The 23,695-nt window shown below is 53.1% G+C and overlaps 1 protein-coding gene across 2 annotated transcripts; it reads left to right on the top strand.

Annotated features, from left to right (window-relative positions):
• Positions 1–6,403: 6,403 nt before the first annotated feature.
• On the top strand, positions 6,404–21,770 carry Mnt (MAX network transcriptional repressor). 2 transcript variants are annotated; one of them, XM_051180026.1, is made up of 6 exons: positions 6,404–6,954; positions 11,870–12,458; positions 12,930–12,971; positions 13,129–13,240; positions 18,158–18,350; positions 18,541–21,770. In XM_051180026.1, exons 1-6 carry the CDS (start codon positions 6,882–6,884, stop codon positions 19,305–19,307), a joined length of 1,776 nt encoding a protein of 591 aa, XP_051035983.1. In that variant the 5' UTR covers positions 6,404–6,881; the 3' UTR covers positions 19,308–21,770. The 2 variants fall into 2 exon arrangements, with proteins under 2 accessions (XP_051035983.1, XP_051035982.1); XM_051180025.1 differs by lacking the exon at positions 6,404–6,954 and adding an exon at positions 9,127–9,240.
• Positions 21,771–23,695: the final 1,925 nt, after the last annotated feature.

The raw sequence follows: 23,695 nt of genomic DNA, 5'->3' as shown, positions 1-23,695 counted from the left end.
ACACACGCTGATTAGATCTTTCTGCTCCTTCACTGGCTAGCATGAAGTTCCTGTCAGTTCCAGAAGCCCCTGATTCCATGTCAATTTCACCAGTCCTAGGGACACTTCCCTAATGTGGTGACTGATGGCTCAGCTGGATCATCTTGATCTCTGAGGAGTGTCAGAGTGAGGATTTGGAAAGAGCAGATTTAGATGGGGGGGGGTGAACAGGGTGCAACAAGAAGAAAAGATCCTGTACGAAGTAGTTTTCAGAAGAAAGTAAGAGTGGAAAATGGTAACCTAGGTTCAATTCAGTGGGAGATCAAATACCATGAAATCCCAGAGAAAGGGTGGCTTTCCTGAACAGAGCAAAGGCAAACTTTTCCTTCCAGTGACATTGCCCCTTCTGCCCAGAACCTTGGCATGCTACCACATTTCCAGCCTTCAACAACTTCATTTTATAATTGTACTAAATTTTCATATACAAATTTAGAAAATAATGAATAACTTTTTATTATCTTAGTATTTCAAAGAACTGTGGGGTCAGTCATGTTCTATATTAATTATACTTTTCTTTAGTAGGATATTGTGATTTATTTATTTTTCTTCCTGAAGAGAGGGCTAATAATCTGCTTCAGGGAAGTTATAAAAATGAGACTTGCCCGTGGCCACCGTTCTTGAAGCCAGCCGCTGTTGGCTCTGTGCCAACAGCCTGCTCGTTCCGTGCTCTGATGTGTTATTGTAAGCACACTGCCAACCTGGTTGTTCCTAGTTTGGTCTTTAGATAGATTGTTCTGAACAGGGTTTTCACTACTGTATAACCTTTTACCATATATCTTTGTATAAAAGTTTCAATGTAGTTTTCTTTTAGTAGGATAAATTTGCCTGGAGATTACTAAGGCAGAGAATATGTCTCCCCATTTTGCTCACAAAAAAGTCTAGGCTAATGTACATTTCTGTGAATAAGTGGTTTTTTTTTTTTTTTTTCCTCCATACCTTTGATAGTTCTGGAAGACTGCTTTTTTCTTTTTCAAAAGTTGTTCATTGTTTGAATTTTATTACGAGACTGACAAGGTCTCTTCAGCTGTGTGTGTACTTTTATTTCGTGTGTATATTGCTTTAACATTTTGGGTTTGTGTCTTCTAACTATTGAAAGTTGAAAATTCCTATTATTGCAAGACTTCCTTCCATTTGTCATTTCCTGCCCCTTTTATTTTTACAGTTAGGAATTTCTAGATTAAAATTCTTTACATTGTGCATTTATTTATTTTATTTTATTTTAGGTTTTCTGAGACATGGTTTCTCTGACTTTGGAGCCTGTTCAGGAACTAGCTCTTGTTGACCAGGCTGGTCTCGAACTCACAGAGATCCTCCCACCTGCCTCTGCCTCCCAAGTGCTGGGATTAAAGGCGTGTGCCAGCACCACTGGGCTATATTTGTTTTATTTCTTTTGTGAGTGGAAAACTCTATTGCTCTGGAGTAGGAAATGTTTGACTATTTTTCGGTATGCTTTTATTTTCATTTTCATATGACACTTAGCAATTATAGGTATTCATTTTAAGGATCTGTTTAACAATGGTGCAGTTATTACATGTTGCCTTCAGAAATGTCAAATAAAGTCCCGGGTGTTGGTGGTGATCGGCTTTAGTCCCAGCACTCGGGAGGCAGAGTCAGGTGGGCGGATCTCTGTGAGTTCAAGACCTTACCCTACCCCCAGCCTGGAAGTAGAAACTCAAGGTAGCTTGTGGCAACTAAGCTCTGAAGAGTGGCTCTGTCACTGGACCCAACATCCTGCCTATTAGGTATAAACTGGAGGGTAGACCTTTTACTGTTGCTGACTGCAGTTCAGCCCTCTGCCTTGAGAGGAGTCCCTATCTCCCAACACATCTCCACTGTGATCCAGCTGGCTCTTGATTCACATTGTACGGCTCCACCCCTCTTTACTCATAACTCTGCCCAGTCCCACTCCCTTGACCTGAATTAATTGACACCCACGAAGCCACATCCTTTTTCTTTCAGAGGAGTGTCTGAAGTCCTCATGCTTCTCCTATCCCAGTGGATCAGCTTCTTCCAACCTCTGGTGCTCACAGCTCCATCTCTAGACAAGACCACAAGTCTGACCCCTGGCCTCAGGAAAAAAAAAAAAAGTAGATAGAAGCTCCTTCTTTCTTGTTTGTGAACTGCATTTCTTTCTTTATTACTCAGTGTTCACACCCAGGGTGGGTGCCTGTCACCTTCCCAGGTCCAGTTAGAGGTTCCCCCAAGGCATTCTCACTCATGGACTAAACCTGTGTTTGGAGCAGCACTAAGCAAAGTTAATGATTATCTGTTTTTAGCAATGGTGTGTGTGCACACATGTGCTTTCTTCCCCTGTTCACTCACTTCCGGGAGACTTGCTGGGACTCTGGACCCCATACAGATGGTACTTGCCCAGATTTGACAGGCACAGAGAAGAGGATCAGGCCACTTCTCAGCATGACAGCCTGGTGACTTTTGATAAGACCTTTTCTTGGTATCTTAGACCGACCCTGTAATCACAACTCCTCAGTTGTGGCATGCAGTGAGGCAGTGCTGAGGGGAAGTACTTTAAGCAGAAGGAGGAACTCAATTGTACCTATTTGGCGGGTGCTGGGGAAGTGGGGAGGGGAAGTACAGACGCTTGGGGAACCCACTTCATTGATGACTGGTCAGGTGTCCTTGCAGGGTAGGTCTTTCACAGTGATTTAGAATTATCCTGATGACTGTTAAGATTTGGATTCAAGAGGCAGGCAGATCATTGAGTTTGAGGCTAGCCTAGTCTAGAATGTGTTCTAGGACTGCACAGAGAAACCCTGTCTTGGAGAGGAAAAACAAAAACAAAAAAACCAAATCCTTGGGTTCAGTGTAGCCCAGACCTAAATAAACTTTTTTTTTTTTTTTTTTTTTTTTTTTTTTTTTTTTTAAATGTGGTTTTGGAGACAGAGCCCAGGCAGGCTGGGAAACTGAGAAACCATGCCTCTGCTTGAGCCCTGGCATTGAGGTAAGTGAGCCATCACACCTGATTTCTTTCTTTCTTTTTTTCTCCCACTTTTTTGAGACAGGGTTTTTCTGAGTAGATCTGGCTGTCCTGGAACTCCCTTTGTAGACCAGGCTGGCCTCAAACTCTGGAGATTCACCTGTGCTGGGATTAAAGGCGCATGCCATCACCTCCTGGCTACTGGTTTCTTTTTATGTTTTTGGAGAAATTAAGATCTGAGAGCCTGACTTAATCTTAGTATTTCATAGCCCTTAGGTGGCTGGTGTAGTTGTGTTATCTCTTCCTTATCCAGTATGAAAGAAAGAGCAAAATGAACCTTGCCCAGTATGAATGTAGTAGTCAATGCTACTACCTTCTTGCTTCCTGCTCCACTCTGCTTACCAAAGATCGCCTGGCCTTGCCTATATAAAGATACTTAGTCAGTTGTCTGGCATGTGCTTTTGCAATGAATGTTACCTGGTGTGTCCCTGAGCATAGCTGTTAGATGTCCCTCTATCTCAAGTATACCTGGCTGTTTCTCTTTGGTCTTGTTTTAGTTATGGTTCAAAGCTGAAAGGTTGGGGGCATCTCCTGGGCTCCAGTGTGAATGTCTGTATATTTAGGCCCATTCTCTCCCACATCTCATTGTTTGGAAGTGGTCAGGGAAGTGATTCACATAGCACTTGGAGCTGTGAATGTATGACACTGTTGGGATGGATGGTGAGAGGGTAGGAATTCAGCATAGACAGGGAAGGAGGATGCACCATTGGGTATGGATTAGATATCGAGGTACACAAGAGGAAGAAGGTTGAAGTCTTCATGAGAAAGTGCACAGTGGTGGACAAGCCTGTTGCCCTCCTGACCCAGACATCCTTAATACCTAGAAGCCATAACAGGACTTGAATAAGTATTAGGAGATGGCTGGCTCTAGAATCAATCTCCAAACCTGCCAAGCTTTTGCTGAAACATCAAAAAGACTTTTTCCCTTGAGTGAATCTGTTTGCCAACTTATACCCTGGCTCCGCCCATTGGAACAGGAAACTGAAACGTGTTAAAACAGCCCTTCCATTCATTTCTCTCTGCTATGCCTCCTTTAGGACTCTTCCACCCCTACTATTCATTCCTGAACTTCCAGAAACACTGGTTGATGAGAAATTCTGGTGGCCATTTTTAGGTTCCTGAAGGCAACAACAGGCCCAACAAAAGCCTTTTTAAATCCTTGCTTTTGCCTAACATTCCCTGGCTGCTGTCCCCATTTGACCCAAATAAACTGTCATATGAAGCCGGTAAGGCTATTTGTTTTAAATAGCAAGCATCTTCACTAAGCTCCGGAGCAGATGGGGTATTGGGGGCAAGGAAAAGGCCAGCTATCAAATATATTCACCCCCACTTTCGATTCCTCGTCTCCTCTGAGAGAAGAGAGGAGCTTTTTGTCACAGAACTGGTCCCTCGCAAGACCTGTAGAAAAGACTCCAGGGTAGTGCGGTGGACCATGTGAAGACGGGACAAGTGTCCGTTTGAAGGCTATGGTGCAGACTCTGCAAAAATGGTAGTACCATCTCAGGCCTTCCACCTTCTGCATGTGCATCCTCTCCATTTTTCTGTAGAACATGTAGGTCAGGGCCAGCCACACCCAGGACAGGTAGCTGACACCAGGAAGGGAACTGGGTTAGAGCTAGCACCTCTATAGTCTTAGGGAAAGGTGACTGGTTCACTTTGCTCCAGCTTCATCAAGTCAGTGACATCAGACATTTAAGGGTGATTTATCAACATCAAAGTTCCATTCAACTGTGCAAGGTTTCTGTCTTTCTCTAGGATAGCCTTAAGGGGAAGAGAGATGGCAGCTTCATTTGTTCTGGTTCTGGCAGCCCTTGAAGTAGGTATATACATACACATGTAAGTGTGGATGGGTTGGATTGTCAAGGTGGCCTGCCTCTAAGGTCTCAAAGGTTTGTTTTCCAGTGTTGTGCTATGGAGTCCAAGATCTTGGAAGCACTGGTATGTCTCCACTAACCAAAGAATCTGAGGCCTTAACAAGTCTGTGCCCAGCACTGGGACCGCAGAATTGGGTTGGATCCATGGTGCTCATCATAGTCCAGTGCTTTTCTATGTTAATGGAGATTGTGTGGCTTCCACCAAAGAAGTCAAACAGTAAGGTTGGCTTTTAGATATAGGACATTTCTGCTGTCTTAATAATGTGTAAATGCCCAGACCCCTCTCTGCGCAGTAGTTTGTGATAGTCCTTCACTTTTTGCTGGGCGAGGAGGCGGTCAGAGGTCTGCCCTCAGACCGGACTTCGAAGAGTTAGTTGGTCACGGTACAATGAATAGTTGGAACCATTCCTTTTCTTGGGCCTCAGTTTTATTATCTGCAAAGTGCAAGGATTTGGGCAAGCTGACTTCGAAGATTTTCTGATGATACCCAGGGACGGTCTTAAGTCCGGAAGGCAGGATAAAGGCTAGCTGGCGAGCCTAGGAGAGAGCGCATTTCCAGCCCAAGGTGGCGACCCCCCTCGCGCCCAGCGGGCAGCCCGGGTTGCGTTCAGCTTCCGCCCTCCACGTTGTTGTTCCTGGTTTAGGCTACGCCTCCTTGGCCTGGGCTGTGGATGCTTCGCCTTTTGACCACTGCTCTCCTGGCACCACAACGAAGGGTGTCCTTTGGAATGGCACATTTTCAGTCTCCGCCCATATCAGACACGAGTGGACAAAGAATCTAGGGGAAGAGAAGGACTACTTGGTTTTGAATGGGAGGGTGATGTAAAGCAAGGGATGGGCCTGTGCAGGACTGCGGAATTCCCCTGTCGGTGTCTCACCCTACGTTCACCCCGTGGCCCTATTCGCACCCGCTAAAACGACCATGCAGACACTGGCCCTTTAAACAGAAGGCTGGCGGTGCGGGGTGTCCATGTGGAGCTGCTCCATGCCGTGTTGTCCTGCCCGCCTATTGGCGGGCGGCCTGGTGATGTAGCCTAATAGGATGCGAACGCACTGCGGGGGGAGGAACAGAGACAAAATCCGGAACAGGATCAGCTGTCCCGTCCTTCTGTCAGTACTCTAGCTGCTTGCTGTCAGCTCCGCCCAGGGGCGGATCCCAAGGGAATTGCGACAGGCAGGACGGCTGCGGGGTTTAGGTCGTGTCTTCGTGGGGCGTGGAGACCTAAGGGTTAGGTCGTAGGTTTCCCTGACTTGTACTACCGCTGCCTCAGCTAACCGGAGCCATGGATCTCCCGTCCTTTCTCTTAGCAAGACAGATCTCGCTGTGAATGCCCCAAACACGCAACCCCCGTTTAACTTGTGGCTGGCAGGGAGGGGCAAGGCGGGAAAGCGGAAGCAGCACGGAAGCCTGAAACCATCTTCTCTTCCCCCACCCAAGCCACGTGTGTGCGCGCGGTAGGCGGGGCTATCCATGGCGCGGCCCCGCCCTCAGTTAGACGCCGCGGCCCTACGGGCGGGGGCTCCGGTCCGGGCTTTGGCTGCGGCCCCGGTGTAGTAGCGGGGGCGGCGGCCGGGGGCAGCGCGGCTCCTTCCCTTGTTGTGTGTGTCGGTGCCTCCTCGCCATCTTGTTGCAAAGCCCTTTCTTGTCGGCGGGACTCCCGGGGCCGCGGGGCGGGAGGCATCGCAAGGGAGGAAGAGGAAGAAGGAAGGAAGGAAGGCAGTACCGCCTTCTTTTATTTTTTTTTTGCAGCAAAATTGTTTTAATTTGCAAATTCCTATTTTGCAAATATTTTGGGAGACATTGATTTTTCTTCCCGTGCTCCCCCGTTCTTTCCTGAGGAGTGCGCTGCGCCGCCCAGCCCTGTCGCCCCCCGGAGGTGATCCCTCCCTCCTGCCAGCCCGCCAGCCTGACCTGTGCTTGGCTCGCGGGCCGCAGCCTCGGCCCCGGCGCGCCCCCGGCTGCTCTCGGCGCGATGAGCATAGAGACGCTACTGGAGGCGGCCCGCTTCCTGGAATGGCAAGCGCAGCAACAACAGAGAGCACGTGGTGAGCGGCTCCTCTGGGCCCCTGGGGCATTGGGCAAAAGGGGAGGCCAGTGACCCCGATTCCCAAACCCACTGGAAAGAGCAGGCAAGGCCCCTTTACGGCGCGACCTGAAAAAGCCGGGCAGAGCACGGAGCTGCCTTCCCGGAGGAGTGATGCGAGCAGTAAAAATAATGAATTCATTAACATGCAAAGAGGGACCCAGCTTCTGCGGGTGTCATCCTACTGCCTGGCACACCCCGCACACCTTCAGTAGGGGGCTCCTTAGGTGTGGGCGGGCGACTCTCTCGGTACCATTGAGGATGTGTGAACCCGGGAATGGGGAGAGGGATGTTGATGTGTGGGGGTGGCAGACCCGTGTGTGTGCACCAAGCTGTGTGATGGGAGCAGGGGGAGAGAGGATGAACGGACGTGTACACGGGTGTTTGTACAGCACACGAGGGGGCGTGTGCGTAACCAGGTGGGGGTGGGGAATACTCTACGCGGAGCACTTCTCTGGATTCCCTGCCCCTGGCAGGAGGGTGCGGGGAGCGCTCCCGGTAGATCTACGCGCTGCTTGGGGCGGAGGCGGCCTTTGCAGAATGAAATGACATCGCGTGTCTTATGATCTTGGCCAGCCCCGCCTGACCCCGCCTCCCAGAGCTGGGCTGGGTCGCATGTCTAGGTTTGGCTGAAAGCTGCGCTGATTGGGTGCATGTGAGTGTCCCGCGGGTCGCTGGGGGCAGCCCCTAGGCCCCCCTGCCTTGCCCTGCTTTAGCCGGTGTGGAATGTGGCGTGTCTGCGCGTTTCAAACCCGCTCTTGGCTGGAATGTTGCGTGTGCCTGCGTCCCAAGCCCGTTGGTTACACCAAGTGGTGACGTAGACAGGCTCCGCCCCCGACCACGTGCACGGGGGACACTCCCGCTGGGGACAGCGCGGCCCGGCCCCTCCTCGTTGCCTCGAGCTTGCCTGGGGGCGGGGCCTGGGCGGGGCTGTCGTGGGGCCTTGAGTCGGGTTGGGCTCAGGCTCTGGTTGCTGGCCATCTCCTAGGGAGAGCCTTTGCCCTGGGTAGGAGGAGCTACGTTCACCTTGGCTCTTGCCGGATCCTCCTGTTCTTGATCCTATAGTGAGGGAAACCCGCAGAATTTCAGGGTGACATCAACAACTAACATCTCCTCAATGACCCACTAACAGTGTCCCTAGACCCTTCTGGCAATACCCCGGCCACATTGGAATAAGTAAGCCTGAAAAGGGCAAACTTTGGCACGCCCTCAGAGAGGATAGACGAGTATTGTATGATCCTATCCCCCACCCCTTTTGGCGGTGGTCCCTAGCCTTCGAATGCTGCTGAAAATAGAGGGTGAAGGGAAAAGACCTCAGCTTTCCAGATGCTTGCGAGGGCCTCAGTTCTGAAATGATATGTGTGCAGTCCTCAGGGATTTCTGGTTCCTCTGCCCACCCCCACCCCCCCAGAACCCTTCAGTCGGCAATGTTGTGGAGAGAGTTCTTCGCCCTCCTTTCTTTCTGCCTATTGTTGCTTCAATGATGAGTCATGCAGGAGGTAGTAGTGTGTGTGTGTTGTGTGTGCTCGCGCGCAAAGGCGCGCGCGCACGCCTGCAGCTTGTTCAGCATGGTAGGGCGGGAGGAGTGGTAGCCGGTAAGGGGCGGAGGAGCTGCAGGTCTGCGGGCCTAGTCAGGCCGACTAGCCTCTCAAGGTCAGGAGTCACTGGAGATGTGCAAGAACCCAGTGCTTAGCTTTTACAGAGCAGATGGTCTGGGGTATCCACCCTCATACCCCTCCCCCTTGTGTTTTGGGCCCAGAGCAGGGTCAAGCGATGGACAGTGCTGGTGGTTAACCAGAATGACAAGTGTGTGGTTTCAGTGGCAGATGTGGGGAGGGGGAGAACTGAAGAGTTTGGAGAGAAAGAGTCACCCGCTGCTACCATCAGCACAATGCAATTCAAGAGTACCAATTATGTCCCCCACTATGTACCAGGCACCTCTACTGCCATGGGTTCACACCTGCTCAATTAAGCCCAGGGCTGACCAGTAGACCAGTAAGATGGCAGGAGGGGGCTGGTGGCTGTGTCTCTGCAGAAGAACCAAGGAAAAGCCCTCTTAAGAAAAAGAAATGACACAGCCCTTCTCTTCCCCAAGTATCAAGCTCTGGGGAGAACCAGAGTTCAGCCCCCAGGCACCAGATACTCTGTTGGATCACGAAGTCTTAGATGATGCGTGGGTGCTGTGCTGGAGAGACCAGTCTGCCCCAAGAACTGAAGTTCAGTGAAGGGCAGATTTGGTTCCCACAGGGTAAGACACCCCCGCCCCCCAGCTGACACCAACCTGCGGACCAGAACTGCTCCTACTCTGGGGAATTTACTTCAAATAACCGACTCTTGAGCAGGAATTCTGTTATCCTTTACATTTCCTCCCACAAGGTCAAGCCTGGCCTAGACAAGTTTGTTCACATGACAAACCTGAGGATGTGGCACACATGTAAGCAACTGTAAGAGAAGAAAGGGCAAGGCCCTGCTGGTGCCCAGAGGCAGACTTAGCTGGTCTTTGCCAGTTGTGGAGATGACTTGAAATGGTCCCCTACCTTGATTGGAGGGAGCTGGCTGACTTGCTCTGGGCCTGCCTTATGGGCCAAGCTCTGATAGCATATAGAAGGGGAGAGGTCTGTACACAAGAGGCTACAGTAGCCTAGGGTGGTTGTAGGCAGCATGAGGCCAGTACTCTGCCAGCCCAGAAGGTCTTGCTAACTTCTTTGGGCTCAGTGTCTGAGTGGAACCTGGAGAAGGTGAAAAAGGAGGATTCCACCTGTGGGTCAGAATGTTCTTTAAAATGGCCTAAACAAAGATTGTCCGTCCATACAGGAGGCCCCAGACTGCCAGTGTGCCTGGCCCCCCAGGGCACTGGTGAGGTTACCCTTTGGTTAGGAAATTAAGCAGAGCTAGGGGCAGGGTGGGAAGGTCTGGTGGACTGGTGTGGTCACGGAGCAGCCTGTGCTGTCCCTGTTAGGGCTGACAATGCTGGGTGTGGGTGAGCCTCATTCATTGAGCCCTTCCTGGTATCTGGGAAGCAAGTCTTCCTGGTGGCTCTGGAAGAGAGGAGCGTAAAGGCGTTGCTGTCTCCCAGGGAGCTGTAAAACACAGGCTTTGCTTTCAGTTCAGTACCTGGCCTTGGGGCCCCTCTGATCATGGTCACAGGCCAGTGAGATGGCTCTGCCAGCAAACACTGTTAGAGAAAGCCTGCCTGAGTTCGATCCCAGGAACCTGTGGGCAGAGAAGAGAAACCACTCATGAGTGTGGTCCTCTGACCTGTGTGTATCCCAGAACAACATGGAAATTTAAAAACAATAAACTGGACCAGTCAGAGTAGCTGCTCTTAGACCCAGAGTTGAAAGTATGTGGGTCAGAGATGTTCCAGGCCCAGCCAGAGAAATGCTCTGAAGTTGGAACTCCACAGGCTTCTTTGCCACTGTGGCTTGTGGGAAGCTGCAGTAACCTAAGTCAGTGCTGACAGGGAAACGCCTGGGTGAGCAAGGCCTCCTCATTGGAGCAAGCCTGCCCTCCCCTTCCTGAAGGGCAGAAGAAATGGGAAGAGGCCAACCGATGGCAGCCCTGAACTCTGGCTGCTGGGAAAGTGTATGACTCCTTCCAAACAGTTCCTCCCTACTTCCTCCTCAGCTCCTTCCTTGCCTGGTGGGGCTGGAGGTGGGCCTGCTCTTCTCAGCATTCTCTGCTGGAAGACCATGGCTTCTTTGAGCTATGAAGACCTGAAGGGGTACTATGCCCCTCCTTCCTAGGGAGGACTTGGCCCCAGCCCCATATCACATGACCCTGTCTGGGGTGTGTCCACCCTCTGTTGTCAACAGTTTTGAACACTATAGGCAGAAGGCTGGGGCTACTTTCCTTACCTGGGAGATGGAGACCCAGGCCTGTACAAAAGCCGTAACTAGGGAACCTAGAGGAGGCCTGAGAGAAGACTGGTTCCTGCATAGGGGGCCAATCCCATTTCCAACTAGCTCTTGGAGTAGGTCTCAGTTTTCTGCTGGGCTTTCAGTAGAGAGTCGGAAGGACGTGACCACAAAGGTTGCCTTAGCCCCATGGCTCTGCGCAATCTCTGCTGCCTTTGCTTAGCTGGCCCTTCCCCTCTGCCTGCCTCCTTTCTAAACCTTGCTGTTGTGCTGTAAATGGTACTGTACAAGGGGCATGGCCTGGCCTGATGGAAATGGCTCCTAACCCATTGGGAGAAGGGACAACTGTGTTCATTGCTCTCCGAGTAAAGTTGGGGGCTTGGACTTGGTGTATAAGACGTCCCAGGCCATTTTCTCACGAAGTAAAGAGGATGTGTTTGCCCTGTGACCTGGGGCTCTTGTGAGAATAGGGGTGTGGATGTGAGAGGACCTCATCTGGCTAGGTGTCAGACTGGCTTTGTAACTCAGCAAATCACTTTGTCTCTCTGCTCACTGTGGAACAGAGGTCCTGCCTGTGCCTGCTCAGTAAATTCTGTGGAAGGAAGGACTCTCCATTCTCCTGGATCTGGCCTGTTGCCAGCTCAGACCTCGTGCATCCCTGTGCACGCCTTAGCCCTGTGCCCCTCTGCACACGCTTTGCTGGTTACCTGTCTGGTTCACCCAGCTCCAGGTTGCTGGGCCTGCAGCACCCTATCCTCTCAATGCTGCTCGCCTTTTCATGAACCTGCCTTCCCCTAACCCAACCTCGGACCCCTGTTCCTTTTTTGTCCCTTGTGAGGTCCCCAATGACAGGGACCAGGCTTGTGCCTTGTCTGTTCAGTGCTGCCTTGGCTGGACATGTTTGGCTGTGTCTGGTACCTCAGGGAAAGCAGGATGTCACCGAGGCCTGACCGGGAAAGGTTAAAAAGGGGCCCAGGCCCCTGAGCTCTGCTAAGCCCCCTGTGTATTCTGTCTGCATAGAGGAGCAGGAGCGCCTTCGCCTGGAGAGGGAACGGGAGAGAGAGCAGGAGCAGAAGAGGGCAAGTAGCCTGGCCAGATTGGCCCATGCCCTGCCTGTGGAGGAACCCCGCATCGAGGCTCCGCCGCTGCCCTTATCACCTCCAGCACCACCACCGGCACCACCACCACCACCACTTGCCACCCCTACCCCACTGACCGTCATTCCTATTCCCGTCGTGACCAACTCCCCACAGTCTCTACCCCCACCTCCACCTCTACCCCCAGCAGCCCAGCCTTTACCCCTGGCACCTCGTCAGCCAGCACTGGTCAGCACCCCTGGACTCAGCATTAAGGAGCCAGTTTCCCTGCCCCCCAGACCACAGGTGCCCACCCCTGCTCCCCTATTGCCTGAAGCGAAGACCACAGTTGCACCCACTGGCAGTCCCAAGCCTTTGCAGCCCCTCCCTACGCCCATTCTGACCATTGCGCCACACCCAGGAGTCCAGCCTCAGTTGGCTCCCCAGCAACCACCCCCACCTACGCTTGGGACCCTGAAGTTGGCACCAGCAGAAGAAGCCAAATCCAGTGAACAAAAGAAGAGGCCTGGGGGGTAAGTGGGGTGCGACTGAGGGGCTGGTGGGATGGGAGACTAATTGTCCATCTTGGGCTGGGAGTGGAAGAGAAGGTACCCTGGCCAGCTAGCCCTTTGGGGAATGTCCCATTGCCACTTAGAATTACCTCTCATAATAAAGCACTATCCTGCTGATTGGTCTTAGCTTTCTGTAGGCAACAACACTGGAAATTACAGTTGACATTTCCAGGACTTTGCAGAAAGTAGAACCCCTCTAGGATTCCTTCTTTTTTGGACCAGTGGTGGGATGGAGAGTTCCAGGGTTATGAGCACAAAGGTTCTCATCCAGGGATGGATGGGCGTAACACAGAGCCCGCACTTCCAACTTAAAGAGAATGTTGGGGGCATAAAAACCCTATGACAACTGGTCATTGATGGTATGGGTGATGAGGGTCCGGAAGGCCAGATTTGGACCTTCCTCCCTGAGCCTCCTGTCTATCTGGGTTTCAGGATCGGAACCAGAGAAGTCCACAACAAATTGGAGAAAAACAGGTGTGTGTGCACACTTGGGAGTGTAACTCTGGGCCCGCCCCTCCCGGACTTATCCACCCTCGGTACCCCCCCCCCCAGGCTTCTGTTGTGTTTGGTCCTGCCTCCTGCTCCTGTGCCCTCTGGCGCTGGCTGACCAGCCTTCACCCCCTTTCCCCAGGAGGGCCCATCTGAAGGAATGTTTTGAGACCCTGAAGCGCAATATCCCCAATGTGGATGACAAGAAGACGTCGAATCTGAGCGTGCTGCGGACAGCGCTGCGGTACATCCAGGTATGTGGGAGGGAGGCTGGGCTGGGCGATGCCGTGACGGCTACAGTGCCAGTTTTCTCCTGCTGCCGGCAGGCTCCCCCGCCCGCCTCCACGCGGGCGCTAAGCACATGGCCTGCCTGACGTCACCGGGGCTCCCAGCCCAGGAGGGGGCGGGCAAGAGGGCGCCTGCGCGAAAGGGCGGCGGCGGCATTGCACTTTTCGGCTTTCCCCTCCCCCGCGCCCCGCGTCTGCTCACCCCGCGGGTAACAAGGGCACGAAACGGTCCCCGCACCTCCATACTTGCAGTACCCAGGCGAGACCCGGACTCGGGCCAAGGACAGTCACAAGTGGGGGGGGGAGCGATTCGGGAGGAACGTGGTGTCTGCGTTCACCTGGCAGCGCACAGGATTACTGTCGGGGTGGGGCACTGAGGCAGCAGGAGTGATGAAGCAGGGACACTGAGCCTTAACTATTTCCTTCCCGCGAGTTGTGGGAACGGGTCCCTGCTGCTGGTGTCTCCTCACCCCGTGGAGACTGGCAGCCCTCTGCAGCAGGGCGAAGTTGTCGCCCAGGAAACCGCGTAGGGTTCCGCATGCCCGGGAGGCGTGGGGGGATGGGAGCGGCCAGGCTGGGCGGCGCGGGAGACCAAACCGTTGGGGACTGGGAGGGACCTAGCGCTCTCAGCCTCGCGCGCGCGGGCGCGCGCGCGGGCGGGGCAGGACGAGCATCGGGGTTTCCGTCCACCCATTCGGGATGCTCGCGGGAGCGAGGCTGCATCACAGCTTCCGTGGGAGGGGTGCCCGTACGCCAGCAGGGCGTCAGTAGCTGGGTCACAACGTGGAGGTAACCGGGCCCGGTGTTTGAGGCCCCAGACCGCTCCTCCGAGCCGCCAGCAGACGCGCGCGCCTTTCCTCCCGCCTCCCAGAGCTTCCCGGCAGCTGAGGGCGGGGCCGGCCGCCCGCGGTGACGCAGCGTTCAGGTCCGCGTGGGTGCGCGCGTGCCCCGGAGGGGCGGGGCCTCGCTTGCGGGCCAAGGGGCCCAGAGGAGGCAGTGCAATGTCGTGTGGCTTATTTCTGTGATAATTTTACTGACTTTAGGCTTGGGCGTAAATCACTTGTCTTTATCAAATCAGTCTCTTAGCACACCTCTGTCATTATGCGGTGATACTTTTGAGTATTAGTTTTTTCATTTGGTGATGCTAAGTGGGAAAAAAAATAGCACCATAGAGATGGTAGAAAGAATTGACATTTATGCAAAAATCTTGCGGTCTCTAAACATTAATAGGAATTCTGACTGCGAAGTAGGAGCTGGAGCAAGGCAATTGCCTTTTTATAGATGTGTTCTTCTGAAACGGAGCTTTGCATAATGTGTGGATTTGAAAATAGCTGCTGAAGAAGCAGCCCAAGGAAGCTCCCTGGGATCAGGCCCAAACTGACAAGGAAGTGGGAGGGGCCCCAGGCTGTCCATGAGAATGCTTGCTTGGTGCTGATCATAGAAACAGAAACAAGTCACAAGATTCTGGAAACCAGGCAGGGCGGTGGGTGGTGCACTTGCGAGGCAGCACTAGACAGATTGCTGTGAGTTTTAGGCCAGTCTGGTCTAGAAAGTGAGTTTCAGGACAGCCATAGCTGTTACATAGAGAGACTCTGTCTCAGAAAACAAACGAAACAGGCCCTCCCAAACCGAAAGGACCTGGAAACCCTGTGTGGCATCTGTTATTTTATTTCATCAAATGTTTTGGTCATGCCCTGGGTCTACTTCTGAGAGACCAAAGAAAAAGGGGTGGGCTTTGTCCTGGAAAGTAGGGCCTTGCAGCAGATCCAGTGACTGTCTTGAGGGGTAGCGGGATCTGTTTGGGACATTAGGAAAGTGTTGGTGGTGAAAGGGCATTTGCAGAGGCCTGCGGGCCAGATACACCTGGGTGAACAAGGCAAAGTGGTTGTTTCTTCAGCAGGGGCGAGACATACTTGGGTGTCAAAGATGGTAGGAGAGTGACTTGTCTTGCAGAGAGGCAACAGGCACTAGGTGAGAGCTGAAGGTTGGTCCTGGAGAGAGCAGTGGGACCTTCCGGACCTAGGGCTTTGGTAGTGTGTCTTAGGAGAAAGGCTGTGGGAAGGCCTAGCCCCTTGTCACCTGCCTTTAATCTCATCGCTGGAGGGAGAGGCAGGTGGATCTGAGTTCCAGGCCAGCTAGCCTTGTCTAAGGGCAGGGAGTGTCATAGGAGGGTGTCAAGGTCCCAGGTGGTCTCCAGAGACTTGCAAGCCACAGTGAAGTGGGCAGAGACAAGGAGAATAGATCTGTATCCAGATGGACACCTGACGTAAGTGGGGTTAAAGCAGAGCCCTGTGGACGGGGAGCTGTAGCTCAGAAGAGGACTTGCCTAGCAGTCCTGCGGCTGTGGCCTCATTTGCCAGCACCACCAAACAAAAGTGAAACCGTGTGGGCTAACCTTTGACTCTGGGGAAGCTCTACAGGGGTCTCCAGGCCTGTGGGCTGAACTGTGTGGAAGGGAGGGTGTTTTGGCCCCTGACACTTTATCTCCCTGACCCAAAATATAGTGTCCCTGCAAGCAGTGGATAGAGGTGAGGATGGTACTTCCAGCCAACAGCCTCAAGGTTCAAGTGAGGACTGAGTCACCAAGGGCCTGTGGTTGATGTGGCCTCTGATGTCATTTGCAGCCCTCAGGGACAGAGCCAGGTGAGAGGACACACAGGTGCCATGTGCATTTGTGTGTTAGAGTAAAGACAAGGTCCTTCCTACTGTTTTCTAGCAGAAACCTGAGGGGAGGCAGGTTAAATTGAAGTTGGGGTACTAGAGGGGGTACTGCGGTGTGGAGCTAAGGGCAAGTATGTCAAGGCCAGCATGGCATGGTGGGCCTTGTGTTGTAGGCCTTGACGGTTTGGAGCTTTTGCTCCCTCATCAGGGATTTGCAGAACTTGGGGCCATTGGAGGAGTGTGGGGAAGTGGGGCCTAGTGGTAAAGGGGTCAGACGCATTGCTGTATTCCATCAGGAAAAGCTGCTGAGCTGCTGCTAGGTCATGGAAATGGCAGAGTGAGTCTGCCCGGCTCCCTTTGACAAAGGAAAGATCGGGTAGAGGCTGATAACCTGATAGGAGTGTGGTTGGCTTACAGATCCTTTGCAGCCTGTGTAAGTAAGCACACTCCTGGCCACTGATAGAGTCACAGACTGGACAGGGACCATGTGTATTGAGACAGTCATCCCGTGGTCCAGGGCTAATAAAGACCCATCAGAGAGGCTCCCTTTAGTGCTGAGATACACAGTAGGGGCACTGGAAAGACTGGCAGGAAGGTATGCTGACAAGGCCTTGGGCCGGGAAGGGTAGTGGAGGAGATTGGAATTCAGCTGTGGTCTAGGAGAAGACAGACCAGGGGCAGGCTGGTGAAGTGTTTCATGGAGTAAAGGAGCCAAGCGTGTCAGCTGGGGCCTACACTGTAGTTGAGAAAAACCCTTAGAAGCTGTTCTCTGACCTACACGTTCACTGTGCCAGTGTGTTCCCTTCCCCTGCAAGTAAGTGGCATTGAGAAAGAGACAGACAGATGGGGAATGAAGGCAGGGGGACCCCTGTGTGAACAGCAAGGTAGACAGGGTTCAGAGACAAGCTAATTCATGGAGTGCCCATGGTCACCGTACCTGGAAATGACCCCATGCTTTACTTGGATGTCCAGAAGCAGGTTGCGAACTGGACAAGGGTAAGGAGTGTCTGCCTTGACAGGATGGGCATGGCAGGGTTGGCATACCTGGGTTGGAGGACAGAAGAGATGGACTAACGTGTTGGGGTCAGGAGGTCACAGAGGCACTTTACTTTTCAAAGGCAGCTGAAAACAGGGACATGAGCTGGCCGTTTGGGGCTGCTCCTAAGTGTGTGCAAAGGAGACAGTGAGGCTTCAGACTGGGCAGGGCCGAGTATAGAAGAGGCACTGTGGTTAAGGAAGACCCTCCTGTGTTCTGAGGGAAGCAGGGCTGTCTGTGGTGAGGAAGGCTGGTTGGTTTGGACCTTGTGGCAAAAAGCCCCTAGGGCTGTGCAATCAGACTTAGGGTGCTGTGGGGCTCCCCAGGATCCTTGTTGGCAGGTGGGGCACGCCACAGGTTTTTCATGTTCAGTATCCTCTGAGGTCCGGAGAGTGGTAGGCAGAGTCCTGAGCGGGGAGCAGAGCGGGAATTGCAAGCTGGAGAGGAAGCAGGGGTGGCTAAGGTGCAACTGTGTCCAGGGGGAAGAACGGAACCAGCGTCACTGGCAAGCAGACAGAAGCCTGTGACAGAGACCGCGCTGTCAGAGTCTAGCAAGAAACCCTTGGGGGACAAAGGTAGCAAAGACACCAGGAATGGTAGAAAGGTAGTGTAGGTCCTTTGTGGAAGGGTACCAAGGTGAGTCGCTGTAGCTTCAGTAAGTGAACATAACAAGATGAGTGGTAGTAGAGGCTGTGAGGGAGTGAGATGGGGTGAGAGACTATGCAGTCCCTCAGGACCGGGTCAGGGTGGTGTGGCAAATGGCCAGCAGCCTTGTGGATCTGTGCTTTTGATGGCGCCTGCTTAGGCACCCACAGTGACTCAGGTCCTGGTTGTCATTGGGCAGAGGGATGGACTAGGAGGCAGGTGTGATCTCCCAGCTGCTCTGGTCATTGCAGATTGTCCAGAGCATTGGTTCTCAATCTGTGGGTCACAACCCCTTTGGGAGGGGGGACACATACCACCTATTTATGTTATTGTTTACTGATATTGTTCATAACAGTAGCAAAATTAGTTACGAAGTAGAAACGAAAATAATTTTGTGCCTGGGGAGTCACCACAACATTAGGAACTGTATTTAAGGGTCACAGCCTTAGGAGGGTTGAGACCCACTGGTTCAGAGTTTTTGAGGGCCATAGAGCCTATGGCTGCTGCTAAGGGCACCCTGCTGTCCCTTGCCCTGTCCCCAGTCCCTGAAGAGAAAGGAGAAAGAGTATGAACATGAGATGGAGCGGCTGGCACGGGAGAAGATTGCCACACAGCAGCGGCTGGCAGAGCTCAAGCACGAGCTGAGCCAGTGGATGGATGTGCTGGAGATTGACCGTGTGCTCCGACAGACAGGCCAGCCTGAGGATGACCAGGCCTCCACCTCCACAGCCTCCGGTGAGCCTCGGCCCCTGTGCTGGCCCTACCACCCTCACACACTGTCCTTAGCTTCTCCGAGCTTTTCCCCTGCTAGAAATGAGGCAGGCTGTCCCAGCTCTTTCACACTGACCTGCAAGGACACCTATGCCTCCAGGCACTTGTTCCCCAAGCTCCTCTGACCTGCCCCCTGCCCTGTGTTCCCCGACAGAGGGCGAGGACAACATAGACGAGGATATGGAGGAAGACCGGGCAGGCCTGGGCCCACCTGAGCTGAGCCATCGTCCCCAGCCGGAGCTGATGAAATCCACCCTGCCAACTGCCAGCACCGCCCCTGCGCCTCTGCCTGCCCACCCGCACCCTCATCCCCACCCAGTCGCCCTGTCCCCTGCCCACCTCCCTGTGCAACAGCAGCCACCACAGCAAAAAACCCCTCTGTCAGCCCCTCCGCCCCCACCAGCCACTCCTACGCAGACGCTAGTGCCAGCTCCAGCCCATCTTGTGGCCACTGCTGGGGGCGGCTCCACAGTTATTGCCCATACAGCCACCACCCACGCCTCAGTCATCCAGACTGTGAACCACGTTCTGCAGGGCCCGGGGGGCAAGCACATTGCCCACATTGCCCCCTCTGCCCCCAGCCCTGCTGTGCAGCTGGCACCTGCCACACCCCCCATTGGCCACATCACAGTGCACCCTGCCACCCTCAACCATGTGGCCCACCTCGGCTCCCAGCTGCCCTTGTACCCACAGCCTGTGGCAGTGAGCCAACCTGTGGCAGTGAGCCACATAGCCCACACCCTTTCACACCAGCAAGTGAATGGCACAGCCGGGCTGGGCCCTCCAGCTACTGTCATGGCAAAGCCAGCTGTGGGGGCCCAGGTGGTGCACCACCCCCAGCTGGTGGGCCAAACCGTGCTCAACCCTGTGACTATGGTCACCATGCCCTCCTTTCCTGTCAGCACACTCAAGCTGGCTTGAGGATGAGGCCACTTAGGCCCCCAGTGGGGGCAGGGGAGGGGGACATGACTGGCCCTCTCCCACCCACCAGCTCCACACATTCCAGCCAGGCCCGCCCCACCCACACCACCCCCAGGCCTCCTAGGGGAAGGGGGTGCAGAGACTCTGAGCCAGGGGAGGGGCCCTCCAGGGAGTTGGGTGCAGGCAGGAAGTTGTCCTGCTGCACTAGGACTTGGTAGACATGAGGACGCTATGGTGGACATGCGTGCCTGCCCAGCCTGGTGCCGCTCCTGCCTCCCTACCTTGTCCGCCTGCCGCCTGCCCCCATGTCTGTTCTCTGGCTCCTCCTTCCCCAGCCTGCCTTCCTGTGCTGTTGCTGCTATTGCTCTGTCTGGTGAGGTGGCCGAGCTTCCTGGCCTCCCTTCCCCAGCCTCAGAGTCCTATGGGACTTCTGTATAGGAAACAGAGCCCCTGAAAAATGAGGACTGGGTAGTGAGGGGCCCAGCTCTGAGTACAGGTGACAGAGTCTAAGATCTGGAGTTGGGCTAGGACTGGTAATTGCCTGAGCCTGGCTCTCTCATCCACCTGTAGTCACTGTGATTGGTTACAGTAGAAACTGTTTAAATGAATTTAAATCAACAATAAACAAGATATTGGCTATTGCCAAGTTTCCCTCACCTGCCCTGGGCTTCTGACCTCTAAAGAGTAGGCTGAGCTTAGGGCTGGGGAGGTGGGGCTGGCTGTCCTGCCTCCCACCCACTAGGCCTGGGAGGAACTCCATCCTTGGGTTTGACGATCACTGTCCTGGTTCCTTGCTCTGTCCAGTGCTTCCCCAAGCCTCTGGTTTTAGGTACTGCCTTCAGCTTGGGAAGCATGGACCAGCAGCAGCTCTAGGAGCTGAGCCCCATTGCCGAGGTATCCATGAGCTGAAATCCTGGGGCTTTTCCCATCTGTCCCTTTCGGTGGCAATTTTGAGGCCCTTTATGGTGGGTGCTGCACAGTCCCCTGGAAAGGGCTTTTGTTGGGCTAAGGCTCATCAGGACTGGGAAGAGTGAGGTCATGTGCTTAGGGATGCTGTGTCTCCTGCCTCTGCTTTTGCAGACCGCTTTGGCTTCTCTTTTTAAGTGGATATTTATTAAGTGGCCTTGTGTCAGACACTCAGTTACACGTGTGCACACTCAGCTCCCCACTGAACACTCACCAATGGCCTTTCGGTGTGGGCAGGCAGCAAGTGTCCCTAGGTATGAAGTTTGCACTGGGGCAATTCTGAGGGGCCAGGAGGGCTCAGGGTCCTTCCGATGACATGAGCAGGGCACTGAGGCCAGTGAATACATTCTCCCCTGAAATGACGACCCCTCAGATGCTTCAGAACTCACAGGTCCTTCTGGCCCTGAAAGCCTCCCAGGACACTTTATTATTTGTCGCTTGGGCTGGGAAATGGTGGTTAGGACCAGGTCTCTACCCCAGCATAGAAATCCCAACCCACAGGCTGGCTGCAGCCACCTCTACCCACACCCTGACTCTTTGGGCCACCTCTGCTCTCTGCTCTGTGTTACAAAGAGCAGGATCTGGTGTTGGCACAGTCAGACCACTTGATGAACTTGCCCCCATCCCTTTTGCCCCTCTCTGTGTCTTGAGGCCAGTTCCAGAGTTCACACCATCGTGTTGGCCTGCAGGCCTGCACAGATACCTCATCATCCACCCCGCTCGCCCTCCGCCCCCCAGGGGTTCCTCCAGACCTAGTGCCGCTGAATGACTATGTCCAGATTGGTGATGATGGGTGTTGTTGCTGTTTTTGTTGTTTGTGACTGCTGTGTGCCCAAGTGGGCAGCCACCTCCCAGCCCTTTCTTGGGTATCTCCCCTTTGAGAGCTGTTAGGACCACATCTGTCCTCACCCTGTGGGACCGCCTGGCCCTTCCCTTCCTATCCCTTCCAGCCTGGGACACACACACATACACACACACACACACACACCTTACCTCTCATGCGTGTCTTACCTGTGCTGTTTGGAGTGGCTCACTGCCTGGGATCTTTACCTCGGGGAGGAAAAGGGGGGGAAGTGGTTCCCTGGGGGCCAAAGAAGGGCAGAGAATGCCTGGAGGGGGGTTGGGTCACCATAGCCTCTCTCTAGGAGCAGCTGCCTCTCCCCCCAATCCCAGGGTCCCACTCCCAGTCCCCAAAGAGGTGGCCCTTGTTTACAGTGAGGACTCGGTCACTGTGTCTCTGTTTCCTGAAATATGAATTGTAGTGACCCCAGACTGTAGAGATTTTTATGTGTTTGGGTACATCTGCTGTGTGGGAAAAAAAAAAAAAAAACTACAAAAACCCTAATTTTGTACATATTGTATTTTTACTATTGAACTGTATTCTAGTGGCTGTTCATGCTCTGAGACTTTAGGTATTGAGACATGAATACTACCCATGTAATAAGCACTTGCCTGGAATAAAATATAAAATGGAAATAAATCTGCACTGAAACCTGAGCTGGAGCTGACAGCCTGCAGCATCTGGGTCATTTCATTCCAAGAGGCAGAGGCCCGCAGGGGCCAGTTAGCTGGAAGCAGTAGCAGGAGGCGCTTGGAAGGCTGAGGCAGGAGGGTGGAGAGAGGTGGGTGGTGGCCTGAGTAATGTTATTAAAACCCTGGTAATGGGGTTTCCCAGGGGTGGCCCAGCACAAGCATTTGTTGCTCTTCCAGAGGACCCAGGTTGGGTCTCTGACTTCCTCTTGTGGCCTCCATGGGCACTGGCATGTGACAGATAATCACACGTGGGTAAGGAGGCAGATGAAAGTAAAAAAAAAAAAAAAATCTTAAACAGCTTGTTAAGGGCACTGGCTGTTCTTGAGTACCAGCTCTCAAGTGGTGGCTCAAACCTGTACCTCCAATTCCATGTTATCTGATGCCCTTTTCTGGCTTCTGTGCAGACACATGAGGAACAAACATACATGCAGCTAAAACACACACCCTTTAACAAAGCATGCTGGGTGTGGTGTGGTGGAGCATACCTCTGCAGGGACTGGAGGTATGTACCAGTGGCAGAGGCAGATGGATTTATGAGTTTGAGTCAGCCTGGTCTACAAAGTGAGTTCAGGCCAGCCAGGGCCACATAGAGAGACCCTATGCTAAGAAAACAAACATCAGGGGATGGTCTGCCCTTAGGATGAAGTGACAGAGCTTCTCTCTAGCCTTGGCGTCCTGGAACTCCCTCTGTAGGCCAGGCTGGCCTCAAAATTAAAGAGATCTATCTGCCTCTTCCTTCTGAGTGCTGAGAGGCTGCTGCCCTGCTATCCTGAGATGTTTGAGGAGAATCCACTGGATAATTTTAGGAAGGATCTGGCCTTACAATCGTGACCCCATGTCTCAAACTCTGAGACTACAGTTCTAGATCTTCCTTACACTTACATGAGGCTGTATACCTCCTCATTATTTCAAAACACAATTTCGTTTCATTGTTGAACAGCTCAGCAGATAAATAAGGCAAGACCTAGTCTTTTTGAGCAGATTAGAAACGGCCAGTGACTTGTTGAAGTCACTGCTTAGACCTGCAATCCTGAGTTCTGCTCAGTCACCTCAGTAAATCCTCCCTTAGCTTTAGGCACCTCTGACCTAGCCTTTTGGAATAGAGTGGGCCATAGATAGCAAAGGCTGTCCCCCAGGACCTGGGTATAAATGGTGAGGGGTTTCCAAAGCCGCCTTGGGTCCAGACAATTTATTTCCACTCTGTGAAGCTGGATGAGATTAGAGGTCAGGATTTGGGGGAGCCGAGATCTCAGTTTCATCTCTCTCCAGCTTAGCTTTGGACAAGGCTATTTAGGAAGCAAGTGATGGGCAACAAGATGGAGCTAGTAGCAGTGTCAGGTGTGAGTTAGGCAGGCTTTTCCACAGTTACATATGACCCTCAGCTTCCTTCCTAGGAAAGTGGGGGAGGCGTTACCCTCAGGAAGAAAGTGCTGGCTATAAATGACCTAGATTCCTGTTTTTCTAGAGGGCCAGTGCTAAGAAATGTCAGTTCCAATCTTCCACTGCCAGCCTCGATGGCCTTCTGACTTGAGGTGTGGGCGCTCTCTACTGGTGGCATCAGGAAGAGCTTTGTCCTGGCCACTGGTATAGTGGGTGAAAGGCTGTTTAGGGACTGGCTCTGCTCTGGGTGTGTCAGTCACCTGGTGTGTGAGGCTGCAGCAAGTCACTTCATTACCAATGCTCAGAGCTCCTGCTCTACAAGACTACTCACCACAGAGGCAGTGTCCAGGAAGCTCATTGTTCCAGAAGGCTAGCACCCCTTTTGGCCATAGAGTCCCCTATAGTGTCTACATGCCCAGCTGGTAGTCTGAATGGTGCAGGGAGGGTGGGGTATGAAGGAGCCTGGTCACTCCCAGGGTGGTTTGCCAGACTTTTGGAAAAGGTAGTTG

The sequence above is a fragment of the Phodopus roborovskii genome, unplaced genomic scaffold, assembly GCF_943737965.1.
Source record: "Phodopus roborovskii unplaced genomic scaffold, PHOROB, whole genome shotgun sequence".
NCBI classification, from domain to species: domain Eukaryota; kingdom Metazoa; phylum Chordata; class Mammalia; order Rodentia; family Cricetidae; genus Phodopus; species Phodopus roborovskii.
This window is presented reverse-complemented; position numbering and strand designations above follow the sequence as displayed.

Bases quoted from the DNA above. Each gene is read 5' to 3' on its own strand.
- Mnt (XM_051180025.1), top strand. From the start codon at position 9,159: ATGATGCGTGGGTGCTGTGCTGGAGAGACCAGTCTGCCCCAAGAACTG. The intron at 9,241-11,869 runs GTAAGACACCCC...CTGTCTGCATAG, and splicing joins GCAGATTTGGTTCCCACAGG to AGGAGCAGGAGCGCCTTCGC. The intron at 13,241-18,157 runs GTATGTGGGAGG...CCCTGTCCCCAG, and splicing joins CAGCGCTGCGGTACATCCAG to TCCCTGAAGAGAAAGGAGAA.